This window comes from Ambystoma mexicanum, chromosome 3p (genome assembly GCF_040938575.1).
Source record: "Ambystoma mexicanum isolate Mex_15411 chromosome 3p, UKY_AmexF1_1, whole genome shotgun sequence".
Lineage (NCBI taxonomy): Eukaryota > Metazoa > Chordata > Amphibia > Caudata > Ambystomatidae > Ambystoma > Ambystoma mexicanum.
The window spans coordinates 649,694,599-649,708,208 of NC_090925.1; the positions used below are offsets into that span (position 1 = coordinate 649,694,599).

The 13,610-nt window shown below is 46.5% G+C and overlaps 1 protein-coding gene across 5 annotated transcripts in view; it reads right to left on the minus strand.

Annotated features, from left to right (window-relative positions):
* The window catches only part of FBXO38 (F-box protein 38), a 1,054,306-nt gene that overhangs the window by 765,318 nt on the left and 275,378 nt on the right, over window positions 1-13,610 (minus strand). For all 5 annotated transcript variants that reach the window (XM_069651425.1, XM_069651428.1, XM_069651424.1 and 2 more), the window contains exon 9: window positions 8,158-8,288. In XM_069651425.1, coding sequence (XP_069507526.1) covers window positions 8,158-8,288 — 131 coding nt within the window. The remainder of the gene's footprint in view (window positions 1-8,157; window positions 8,289-13,610) is intronic.

Consider the following 13,610-nt stretch of genomic DNA (forward strand, 5'->3'; position numbering starts at 1 on the left):
GTGTGTAACAATCACGCTACAAGAATGCAAGATCTGATGATCTCCATCGATGGAACTGTCCGGAAACGTACCTCGAGCATCTGAGTGACATCAACGGTTGTCGTCAATGCGTTGGACTCCTCAGCATCTCCCTGAAAGACAGTACTTGCATTATTTTGGATAACAATAATTATAACTGAAAACAAAGACTAGAGGACGAGTACAAGGGTGTACCATTAGGTAAAATCACACGATAAATTAAAACTATTGATTTACATGCCTAAAACAAGTCAGTGGCAGAATAGCTAAGTAAGATTACCCGATAGGCGCTTGAAGTGGCTGATGACTGCAATAACGACACGGATGGAGAATCTTCCGCCTTCATATTGAGTGGATACATAAATGGGGAAATTATTGTTAGCTAATGCTACACACTACCGCAAGGCCGAGAGATAAATACGTAAACTTGACTCACCAGTGGAGGGATGTGGACGAATAGAGTGGGAATAGCGGTTGAGAGCAATTTTCGCTTCGCTCGCGGTGTGTTCTTCTTTATTAGCAATGATGTGGAGTACATGTCTGAGCTAAAGTGCCTGCTGCAGATGCGGTATCGATCACCCCTCTTGTCCGCAAAGACTTCTAGGACTCTACTTTCAAGCTCAGACGGTGGATATCCGCAATATCGGACCCATTCTCTTATCTGATCTATTGTCTTAGGGAAAACATGCATTATAGTACCTTCAGATTTATTATGGGTCTTCGAAGGGCAACCGCCAATGGAACAGGCAGGCATTGTGGAAAGTTCTGAAAAGTAAAGATCAACAATTCTCTATGAATACCAATGTGTTAAAAAATGAAATGACACATAAAAGGTTCAATGCAAGGTTCGTTTTGGTTCTTGGAACTATACATGTTATTCACATGCGGATAAGTATTTGAATAACTTTAAAAAAATAGAAAAATAATTTGACTAAACTCAGAACATGTGACTAGTTCCTTGCATGTACTGTCTTGAACGAAAAGAAATTGGACGCAAAATGATTATGGTACATGGCCTTACCTTGACGAACAAACAGTTAGATGCAGGGATCAGAGTAGTTTCTTGTCGTAGAACAGGGAGCAGTTCACAGGTTGCAAACTGACGAGTTTCCTCGAAGTGGTCACGGAAGTTCACAGAGACGAAGAGCAGATAACCAGCACCTTCACGGGTTGACTAGCAAAGCGCAAAGAAGTTCTCATTAGAAATATGAAGTGGGTTATAAAGAATTCGAAACAGGGGTGTGTTTGTGAATGAATGACGTGTATATGTCGTGGCATTATGCGGTTTGCAGGGGGGCGTCCAGCGTGAGGGGGGATGCTTGGCAGGAGACAAGGGGTCTGGAGGTAGACATGGGAACAACAACCCATGCTCTATAGACCACTTTGAAGTGTACATGGTCTTTGGCACCTCTTGGCCTTTATCGCTCCCTGACAGCTCCACTTGGCAGCACAAGTACTCCGGTGCGAACTGCCTTTGATAGGGCGGGGGGTGGATTGGGGCGGTGGTCGTGCAGACAAGACACAGGAAGCCTCGTGAATGGAGACACACTTATGTGGATTGCAGGGGGGCGTCCAGCGTGAGGGGGGATGCTTGGCAGGAGACACGGGGTCTGGAGGTAGACATGGGAACAACAACCCATGCTCTATAGACCACTTTGAAGTGTACATGGTCTTTGGCACCTCTTGGCCTTTATCGCTCCCTGACAGCTCCACTTGCCAGCGCAAGTACCCCGGTGCGAACTGCCTTTGATAGGGCGGGGGGGGGTGGATTGGGGCGGTGGTCGTGCAGACAAGACTCGTTGGCCGCAGGGCCTCACCAAGGAGAGGCCATCTAACTGCATGTAAGAGGCAGGCTGCAGGATCTATTACATGGAAGGCAGGGGGGTGAGTTTATAAATACCTCACCCTCCCAGGAGAATATATGGGTGCAGTTCACCCTGGAGACCCTGGATGCCTAGGCAGTTAGTCAGCAGCAGGCTGGCCTGTGGTGGCAAGGCGGCACGGGCCAGAGGGGGTCATCTCTGTACCCGGTGCCCAAAAGGATGATTTATTATGATCAACCATATTGATTATTTACCTATAACCATGTTTTGTATCAATAAAATCCAACGGCCTTTTATTGCCAACGCTTGAACAAAGTGGTGTGGTAAGTATTTTTGGGGGAGGAGGCAAGGCCGGGAGGCTTGATGCCAACCCGCAAAATAACATATGTATGTCTGCTGCATATGGGTTCAACGGTTATGTGGATTGAAGGTGGGCGGCCAGCGTGAGGGAGGATGCTGGCCGGAGACATGTGGTGTGACAAGACAAGGCACAGGAAGACTATTCAATGGAGACACACTAGATTCATTTAAAAAATCAAAACAACCATTGTTAAAATATATGTTGGGTTTTATTTTAGATCTTAATTTCAATTGAACATAAATAATAAACATTACACATTGTAAAGTTCCGGTTGCAGCACATCCAGGGAAAATCCGCGGTATTGTCCACTGTCGCTGGGGAAATGTCTAATGGCAAGTACCGCACAGGCAGGTATTACTCTCCGAACGCGGTGTCCGAGCCTCCCGTGAAGCCACCAAGTGAAGCAACGATAGGCCACCAGCCTGTACCACCTGTGAAAATGAAAGATGCAAACTGTATTAAAATGACAAAACTTTCTTATCACTGTCGATTCAGGTAAAAAATGTCATTCTGCTTTGAAAAAAATTCTATCTAGAAAATGCACAATATGGAACCAATTTACATGCATTCGAATGATATGTAGATGTAATTTTATATGTGGGAGACGACCATGAAATAGTAGTGGCATAACTGACATCACAACCAGAGTATTCTTACTCGTTACTCGGATTACGCGGACGAACAGTGCCGCGAAGTTCGTGCATAAGCACCATCATCATCCTCAACACAGTCCGTGAGAGGCAGGCTTCCCTGAACTCTGGCAGCTCGGTGATGCATTGCGGACTTGGCTCGCCTTCCGAAATGTAGGCCAAGCACCCGGAATTTTCACTGCAGCAGCAGTTCTCCTCCTCAGTTGGCATTAGCTCGCACCGATTGCACGTGCACCAGGTGGAGATGCCGTCCATGCGACATGGTCCAGGCTCTTCATCTGTTGACTGGTCCTCCCAACTGCCGTCCGAATCCCCATCGTTTTCGCGTGCTTGCCTTTCCAGTAGTTCTTCCTCGGTGTACTCGGGCTCGTACATATACGGCATTATTGTAGCCATTGTGTGGTAAAGAAAGTAAAATAATTTACAGAGATGGTACAGGTGTTCACAAGGCCTAGAAGCGGCGAAGGTAGCTGACCAGAGCACAGAAACGAGTCACAGAATACTCAAAGTAACACAGAGAGAGTAATGGAATCGAAAATCTGCTGCTGTGTGTTGTGAAACGGTGTGTTTATACTTATTGAGGAAAGAGGCGTCCTGCCATTTCCATGGCGACACTTCATTAGCTGAGGCGCAGCGATTGTTGACACGAAACGTGCTTTGGCGTTGGGAAATGGGCAGTACGCGTCTGCTGATGTCAGGCTCAGGGGCGGGGGATTTGATTTAGTGCCGCAAAAGCAGGTGAGCCAGGTCGATGGGGGGAAATGATAGGATTATCAGAAAATGGCGGCTGATTTCGAGTGCGTTAATGGACGAAAAGTCGGGTAAGGTCCATAGGAAAGTTTTCTACGATCTACCGATTTATGCTTAAAAACACATGGCCGAACCGTAGGGACAATAAAAAAAAAGTCCCGGAACTATCCTTTAAGGTTTTAGAGATGGTTTCGGAGCAAACTAATGCTTTAAAGTCCAATTCCTAACTAGCAGCAAAAGTCAGTTCTGAGAGGGCTTAAATTCTCACAAAGCAGGGAAGCAGGGAAACAGCAAAAGTTCCTCGGGATACTTCTAGTCTCTATGAAGAATAACATCGGAGACCCTGTTAAAGGACTCGTAAAAGGGACACAAGCTGGCAGAGGTAAGAGTGGACACCGTGGACACCTCTGTATGCACTCAAATGCTCTGGAGCAACTTCTTGGACTAAAGGTCAGCAATACCTTTTCTGCCCACAGTACCTTAGGTTAGAAGAAATGTTTGTGGCTGGATTCTCCTCTCTGTAGCCAAGATCAACCCGGTCTCCAGATTCCTTGGTCTGGTGATGAAAGGCAGGACAATAAACAATGTCTCAGCAGTAGTCTTGAGAAAAGAGCTCTGGCACAGATTCTTCAGTTTCTCTGGTAAGTCGGCAGTTTTGGTGCCTTTTCTGCAGCACCAACTAAGCACACGATTCGCCTGTTAAATCTTCTTCGATTCCTGGAGTCGAGCACTCTGGTGAGGGGACTTGGATGAGTCGGATTGTGTCTCTGGAGGTTCACTTGGAGCTTAGCAAAGACCTAGACGGATTTGCCCTTTCAAAGACTATGCACTGCAATTGGGTCGGTGGTCTCCTGGTATTCGCGGTCAGCTCTGGAAAGGCACAGCATCTCTGGACTGGACGTTGCCATCAGTCAAAGGGAAGGAGTCCTCTTCAGAGTTCCTCTGTAGCATAGAAAACTGGGGCAGGACAGCAGTGGTCGCTTCACGGTGTTGCAAAGGGTCTGGCAGGTGTCTCTGGTTGTCTTCTTCGGTTACTTCAGTTTCCAGTGGTCGACTTGCCTTTCACCTCAGGAACCTCACCTTTAATTCAGTTTCAGCACACTCTCCTCTGCAATCTCTAAGTAGTTTAAGGAAAGGGGGGTGGCTGTCCAATTGGGACAGCCAGATCCCCATTGGGAGCAGGTTCCATTCAGGCACTCGGGCAGACAAAGAGCAGGGGGGTGAAAAACTCCTCCCCCACTTACTCCCTGTCCAGACACACAGGTGCCTAGGTGGGAACAACCACGAGTTGCCGCCAAAAGCTGCTGACTGGAGAGAATCCTGGCTGCTCAGCCACACTAAAAAACCTCTGTAGTACAGACTTCTACCAAAGGTTGGGTTCCCTCTTGCCAGGAGGACAAGGGTTGCTGTAGTCTCCCAAAGGGTACTGCACACAATCTTGCCTAACACTGGTGGCAGGCGGTGAGGATCTATTGTAGAGGTGTTACATTGAGTGTTTGCTTTACTTTTGTTCAACTAAAAACCTTCACAAGCTAAATTCCACTAGAACAGCAATAGTAACATGCCTAGTATGGATAACTTCAAACAGGAAGCCCTGCTCATTCTAACAGTAGAACAACTGAAAGAAATGTGTAAGATCAGGAATCTCCCTGTTAAAGGAAAGAAAAATGAATTGATTACAAGGTTGTTCACCAAATGTTGGATAGCAGGCCTGTATCTCCTACTAATCCAGAAAATGTGGAAATTGATAATTCAGAGTCTAACTAATGTCTTAGAAGAGTCAGAGGAGGGAGACGAGTCCCAGGATAGGAGCCACTCTTTGTCTCAGCAGGCCCTTTTGCCTCAACCTATATCCACTGGGACCCCACAAGGTCCATCACGGAGTCCAGAATATGTGTCTCTTGACTAAATGAGACTCGAATTGGAATTTAAAAGGTTGCAAGCTAAAGCCAAAACATCAGGACATCAAGCTCAGGGAACTGGAAAAGCAACATGCTCTTTAAATGAAAAGATTTTCTCTTGAAAATGTTTCCCTCCCAGAGTCCTCTAGGTCTTCCAGTCCCAAGAGGCCTCGTTTGCTCAAAGAAACAGTGAGTATGTATGATGTGCAACTTGATATTTTGGATTGGTTGAGTGCTTTATAAAGTCATGAGATTCAGGGTCTCACAGGGAATCAGTCGATTCCTTGGCTTTTGTCTGGGCTTCCCCAGGTTGCAATTGATGCTGCGATGGAGGTGGGTGAACTTGAAAGACAGGAGTATGAGAACGTGAAACTCCTTTCACTCGTGAAGCCCACCAAAGATATACCGAACAAAGGGACTAAACCTGGTTTGGCACGCAGAGTAAATCTCAAGAAGGCCCTAAACAACAAGAAGTGGCTAAAACAGAAGACCAGGGCCATTTTGACGAAAATGACACCCATGGGTGCTTCACTGTGTCTACAAACGCAGCCCACGGTAAAAACACAACACGTTAGTAAAAAGTAACCACTGCCACCATCCATTAATTGTGTAAAGGGTAACATAAAAAATGTTACATGAGAAGCTAGACAAAGGGGATACTAAGTAACCCCTCAACTATTGTAAGATAGTTTGTGCTGGGTCTAAAAAGTTACAATGTAAGTAAAGTCAATTTCACTTCACTGTTCTTGGAAACAGGAGTTATCCAAGAAAAAGGTATTTAAACCTTGGGAAATCTGAAAGACTTCCCTGTGTCACTGCAATAGAAGGTGCTGTGCGACAATCCAAAAAGATGCCTATGGAGTTTGTCAGACTCCAAAAACCAAACGAAACACAGAAAACAGATTGAATTAAAAGTACAGGTCCCAAAGTTCAGCAAAAGAGCTGGGGTCTCTACTGTAGAGAGGAATTAGCACATTTCGGAGGATTCTCCCTAACAAGTGCACAATGGCTCGAGGTGCCAGGGTATTGTGGTATTGTAGCCCAGCAATGTCGCAGCACAACGTAGGATGGCTCAAAATGCAGGTCTTCTTGAGTCTTGTGGATCTCACCAGGCTCTGGGTCGAGCTGTCGTTTTTCGAGGTCCCTAGGTCAATTAGAAGAAAGGGCTACAGCAGGTTCCAGTTACACAGCAGGCTCTACGGTCACTGGAAATCATCTCAGCGGAGATTTCTTCATCTTCCTTTTCAAATTTGGTTCCTGTGGTCGACATCCTCTTCAGCTTCTAGTATCCGACTTTCATGCAGGAACCCAGCAAATCACACAGCCTTGTAACAGTCAAACTTCGGGGGGTTTAGCAATCCTTTCAGGGCAGCTAGGCTTCCAGTTTAAACGGGATTCTTGCTATCAGGCCGGAAGACAAAGGGCTGCAGAGTTTTGACTCCTCCCTCGCTTCCTGCCTTCACAGACACTCTGGAGCCTGGGCAGGGAATCCACAGGATTCCCACCAAAGATTAACTTACCACGAAGGTGTTTTCCACCCTGGATGTCAGGAGAAGGAACAAGAAAGGAGAAGGAATGCTGAAATGGCCAAAAAAAAATACAGGGCCATTTTGGTAAAATGAGCACCCATGGGTGCCTTTACCGGGGCTGTGCGGAATTAATACAAAGGTTCACTGACATCAACCATTAAAGGCAAGTTTGTCCTTGTAAAATAAATGTTACATTTAAAATGAGAAAGGGGATACTCCCCATCTACCCAGCACTCCCCATAAGGTGGGGGGTGCTGGTCTCACCGAATAAAATACCCTTGAGAACTGTAGTTGTCACAAGGTTAGCCAGAGAAAGAAGTGGAGCCCCTAGGGCAACTCAGCAACAATAGGCACTTATTGCCAAAAAGTTGTCATACAGGATAACTTTTAAAAGACTATGGAGAGTCTTAAAAATGACACCCATAAAGAGTAAAAGATTCTGTGAGTGTGGAAAAAGGTTCCCACTCACAGGAGGTATAAGGAAGAAGTATCTACCAGTCCAGCAAAAAGTTAAGGGGCTGACAGGTCAGGAAGATTTATCATTGATATGAAAATCTTACCCAACAGTCTTACCTCAAGTAGACTTTAGGAAAACGCTGCTAACATACACGTATTAGAACACGTTTTGGCTATTAAAAACTGTACTCTGATATAATAAATGTATTTTTGAACAAAAAGTACACTAAAATTCAAATAAATCATCACTGACTTTGTCTTGCAGCAATACAGGACAACTATGGATTTCGCAAAGAAAAGGGCTCTGAATTCAACAGCTAGCATGAAGAGAAGCTAACGCATTTCAATACTTTCAACAAAAAGTATGGCTCTTCCATCAATCAATGACATTTTAAGGTTTTTGTGAAAAGAAACCAAAATCAATCCTGTTACAAAGTAGAAAAAAAGGATGTGTCATAATTCACATATCAAGCACTCTTTGTATAGCTGTTAGTAAAGCGAGATTTCGCACCAAATCACAGAGCAAAGTAACATTTTATTTACATTTCTCCAAAACAAAGGTGCAAGAAAATGTCAATATAACTATTCATGTTTAAGCCAACTACAACACAAACTGTGACCAATAGCATGTAAAGAATACAAGTAGCACAAACAAAAAGACATTCATACATTGTAAGAGGAACTCATCCACAAATCCCAGGTGAAGCGTTTCGAACTGTGGAAACTCCAGCTCTGCCATCTTCAGTGCAGAAAATACGCCATCTTTGGTCAGGGAAGGCTGGATACGCACTTCGTGTAATCTATTGACAACAAGGATCATGTTAGCAACAAAAAAAGAGAGTTCCTATATCACAGACAGCATTTTAGAATTTTTGATTAAGGACACTGCTTTTATAAACAGGGTATGCAGTATATAAGCATATAGCAGGTTATCAGTTTGTACAAATGGTACATAAAAAAGATACAATTGAAGACTATTTATTTATGCATTTATAAAGCGCTTAAAGCCCAAAGGCAACTAGGCGCTGTTACATACTTAAGGAACTAGTTACAAGGTGTTAAACACCCAACTTCAAGGTTGCAGAATTACACAGAGAGCATATACACAAGCAAATATACAGTTCTATACATTTATATGCAAATTATGTACATGATTCATGCAGATATTGAACAGATGACTAAGCAGCTATTGCAGGAGGTCGGTCTTGAAGAGAAAAGTGTTTAGGCCTTTTCTGAAGGATGAGGAGGTGTCATTTATAAGATGAGTGGGGGGGGCATTCCATAGTTTGGGGGCTATGGTAGGGAAGCTTGCTCCTCCGGCTTTCTGTCTTTTGTAGTTGAGTGTGATGAGGTTAGTGTACTGGGATCGGGTAGGTCTGTTGGTATTGGCTTTGCGGATGAGATTGCTAAGGTAAGGCGGTGCCTTATTGGTAATGCATTTATGGGCGAGTGTCAGTATTTTAGGAAATTAATTCTATCTTGGACCGGGAGCCAGTGGATTTTTCTTCTGATGGTAGAGATGTGGTCATGTATATGAATGTTTAAGGCAGCTCTAATGGCATTGTTTTGGACAACCTGTAATTTTTTGATGTTTCTTGAGCTGGTTACTGCGAATAGTGAATTGCAGTAGTCTATCCTTCATAATATAAAGGCTCTAGTGTTAGGCAGAAACCTGTGCAGTTCCCTTAGGGACCACTGCAAAAGGCTTAAGACTACAGGTGTTGGCAGTAAACCCAATTGGTAGCAGTCTGCACCACCCAGATTTAACTGGTAGCTGTGGCTGAGCAGCCAGACTTCTCTCAAGAAGAGAGAGACAGTATATAGAGCATACAAGTAGGTACCAAATACAGTAGCACAAGCAAACACTGACCAGAGCTTTTGGTATCAAGTATATACTTATTTATTTAAAGACACACTTAGAAACACTTTAGCACGATTATTATAAGCTAGTTCAAAAACACAGTATTAATACACATACATCCCTTATTCCTTATTAGACAAGTCTTAGTTAACAGCACTTATTTCCAGACAGAGGTGAGCGCTTAACTAAAGATGGCACTCCAATAAGTTTAAGAAAAAGGGAGGGAAAAGGCAGAAATTAGGAACAGCACACAACACAATACTTTAGAAGCACTCAGCAAGGCAGGAAAGTCAAAGTCTACTTGTGAGCAAAAGGTTCAGAGGCCAGGCTCCCGCTTAGAGAGAGTAGAACACCGATGCGCCCAAGATCACACAGTTTAAAAGGCTTGGAAAGTCTTGCAGAGAGTTTAAAAAGGAATCAGTTCAGCTCAGAAAAGTTCAGTTAGCCAGGCTACGGCCAACCCAAGTGGTAAATTGAGGATTTACGAGACACCCCACACAGACCGTTGCGAGGGAGGCCAGGCGGACACAGTACCTTGAAAGTGGAGAGAATCCTCCAGCGGGGGCAGTTGTTCCTGGCAGTGGATGCAAGTTGCGGCGACATCCAGAGGAAGAGAAGATCTCGACGTGGAGGAAAGCTGAAGGTCGTTGCACTGCCAGGGAAGAAACCAGCCGCGGAGTTCTCTGGTGAAAAGGTACTACCCTTTTATTCGCGGTACTGGAAAAACGTGGTGTCGCGGTTGCCGGGGTGCTTGGCACAGGCAAGGTGGCCACGAGATGATACGGGAAGGCAAAAAGGCGGGCAAACTGGTTATCGCCACCAGTCAAAGGAAGAAGACTCTTCGGGATAAAGATCTCCTCTGTCGTTGGAAGAAGTGGTGAGACAGTTCAGCAGGTTGTGTCATCGTTGCAGGTTGGCTCAGCTTCTCCCTCTTCGGATTCTTTGGTCCTGTGGCGACGTCGAAGTCCCAGTCCCCAAAGCCCTGCTTTTATGCAGAAAAACCCCATTCATCAGTCCTAGCTGTCAATCAAACATGCAAAGTGGTGAGCCAGGGGGCTCACCACTGGGCCAATCACACAAGAGTGCGACTTGAGTTGCCGAGGCAACTCAGTCCAGGGTGCCTAAACCCCCTCCCACACCCCTTGTGGTACCCGGACAGAGTGGCACCACTGTTGGGAGGCTTCTGTGGAGAAGCCCGCCAAAAAGTGGAACAAAGGGCTCGACTTGGGTTGGAGTCACAGAAGCAAACACAAACGCCATTTTGGAACAGAGTTCTGGCAAAAAATACCAACCGTGAATTAATATTAAATAAATAAACCGGCGGTATGTTTGAGGCTATGTTAAAAAGTATTAGCCTCGAACAATGGGAAAATCCCATAGGAATATATTTACGGTTGAATATAAAAAGTAGTATCCACTGCCACCAGCCAAAACTCGCTCCGGGAGGACTGGACAGTGCCCCCTCGAACAACAGACCCAGGGGCAATCGAATTGCCCCTACCAGCACGCCCAAAATATGATGGTTTGTACTGGTTCTGTTCACAATTTAGGACTAGTAAAGCCAATGGTGACTTTACATGCCCTGGGAGACAGTAGTCAGTCCCAGGGTACGAAGTCTATGTTTGGGGGTCACTATGACACCCCTGTGTTACGGCACAGAGGGTGCTGTGTAACACACATACCAAAAACACATGAAGCCCTATGGAGTAAAAGACCCCATAGCCCATCAAACACATTCAAAGTCAAAGGATATCTCAAATCATGTCTAAGAGTGGGAGAAAACAGAGTCTCACTCTTAGCAGGAGAGAAAAAAATAAACCCCAAACATCCAGCAAAGCTGCTGGGGGACTCACTAGGTTTGGGAAATTAGCGTTAACAGAGAATTCTCCCCAACATCTAGCCAAGATGATCAGATTGTCAGCCGAGAGGAACGGATCTGCTGGCTCTAATCAGTTTGGCAGTGTGCTATGCTGGAGAAATGACAGCGTTCCTGTTGAGTGGACTCTGCTTCAGTGTATAAACAAAGGTTATTTAAATCTTTGGCCCTGCCATATAACACTCCTAATCAATTTCTTTTTTTAACATTTTTTTTTTTTTAAATGTATTTTATTTTATAACAACCACACAGTGCAACAGAACATAAATAGAACACATCAAGCCACAACAGAGGCCAAACAACAGATATGAAAAAGAAAAAAAAGAAAGAACAGAACAGAATTAACTTAACAATCCCCTTCCCTCCCCCCTATGAGCCTGTAGGGTGTCCACCATCATTGTCCGTTCCATGTGGTGGGGTTCCGTCGCTCTCAGGTCCAGCCGAGGTCGACCCCGTACTAAACAGTTCAGCCAATAGCACCTTCCATGCCGTGAGGGAGCTCACCTCTTCCTCCCCTCCCGCCCTGCTGGCCTCCCACCATGCTGTCGTCTCGGCGGCAGCCCATTTCTGGAGGTCACGCCACCATACCTCCACCCGTGGCCTCTGACAATTCTTCCATCCCATGGCTATTCTGCGTTTGGCAAGTACATAAGCCAAATCTTTAAGCTTCTCCACGTGCCGAAGCTTGCGCGCCCTGGGATACCCTCCAAGCAAACAGGCCCAGACCGAATCTATCTTAAGTACAATGCCCCTCCCTGCCAGCTTCTGCGCCACTTCACTCCAGTAGGTTGCAATCACAGGGCAGGCCCAGAACATGTGAATCATATCAGCGTTCTCTGTGTTACACTTGGGACACGCCTGGCGCCCAGCGTCTCGAAATCTGGAAATTCTCAGGGGGGTCATGTATGCCCTATGCGTGATATATAATTGTATCTGTTTAAACCTGGCATTCCTCGATACTTTTTTGTGGTACCCCAGGGCGCGCTCCCACTGCCCATCCGCCATCGGGGCCCCCATCTCTGTTTCCCATTCCAACCTCAGGTACCCCAAATCCTTCCCAACCTTTGCCATCAGCATTTCGTACAGCCTGGAGACCTCATGCCCGCCCTCGGATGCGTCATACATAATCTCCAGCGTCGCATCCGGCTCGTCAGCCAATACGGTCTCGGGCCAAGTGCTCCGGACCTCCCTGACCACTCTGTGGAACGTCATGTATTGCCCCGCATGCAGCCCCGCCCCCGCCTCTAGATCTGCGAACTCCGCCAGGGCCCCATCCTGCCAAATGTCACCCAAAGTGACCAGCCCCACTGACTCCCAGTATGTTCGCAGGATGGCCCTAAGCTGTCCGTCTTCCCTTGCCAAGGCCACCAGCGGCAGCTGCGGCATGCACGGCAGGGGATCCCCCATCATCCGGCAGGCTCTTCGCCACATGTTCCTGCCCAACGCTAGCATCTTAGGACGCCCCCTCATCCATGTGCTGGATACCCAAATAATCTCTCGCAGGTAGAAGGGGGAGCAGTCCCTACCCAACAGTCTATGTTCCGGGGTTTCGTCGTCCGAAAGCCACTTGGCCACGTACTGCAGCTGCGCTGCCACGTAGTAGGCCTCAAAGTTCGGCAGCCTCACGCCGCCTTTCTCATAAGCCTTCTGCAATTTCCACAATGCGACCCTGTTACGCGTGCCCTGCCATAAGAAATCTCTACATACCCTATGTAGTCTGGCAAAAAACCCCTTGGGTATCATGTATGGAATGTTATTGAAATAATGCAGCAGCCTAGGTAGCACGACCATCTTAAGCATAGCACCCCGGCCCATCATCGCTAAGGGTAGTTTCTCCCAAAACCTCATGCACTTCTCGATCCTCCCCACTGCCAATTCAGTATTGTGCCTGTGTTCCTCCCCGGTCGTGTGGTACACGTCTATGCCAAGGTACCGAAAGGTGCTTGTCGCCCATGGGATTCGCAATACTGGAAACCTCTCAGCCGGTATCCCCACATAGCCGCCCAGCGGGAACAGAGTGGATTTCCGAGGGTTGACCGCTATGCCAGAAAGCCAAGCAAACCTCTCCATCACCTCCAAGACATATTGCAAGTTCTCTTCAGGGTATTGGAGGTACAACAGCATATCGTCGGCATACAGGGATATCAGATGGCGCTTCCCCCCCACCTCTATGCCCACCGGGTCATACTGTTGCCGGAGGTAAATTGCCAAGGGCTCAAGGGCCAGGATGTACAACATTGGGGACCAAGGACATCCCTGCCTGGTGCCTCTACCTAACTGCCACCTATCCGACACTACTGCCCCCGTACGAACTCTGGCTAGAGGCGCGCTATATAACAATTCGGCCCACCTCCTGTACCCTGGCCCCATTCCGAAGTGATCCAG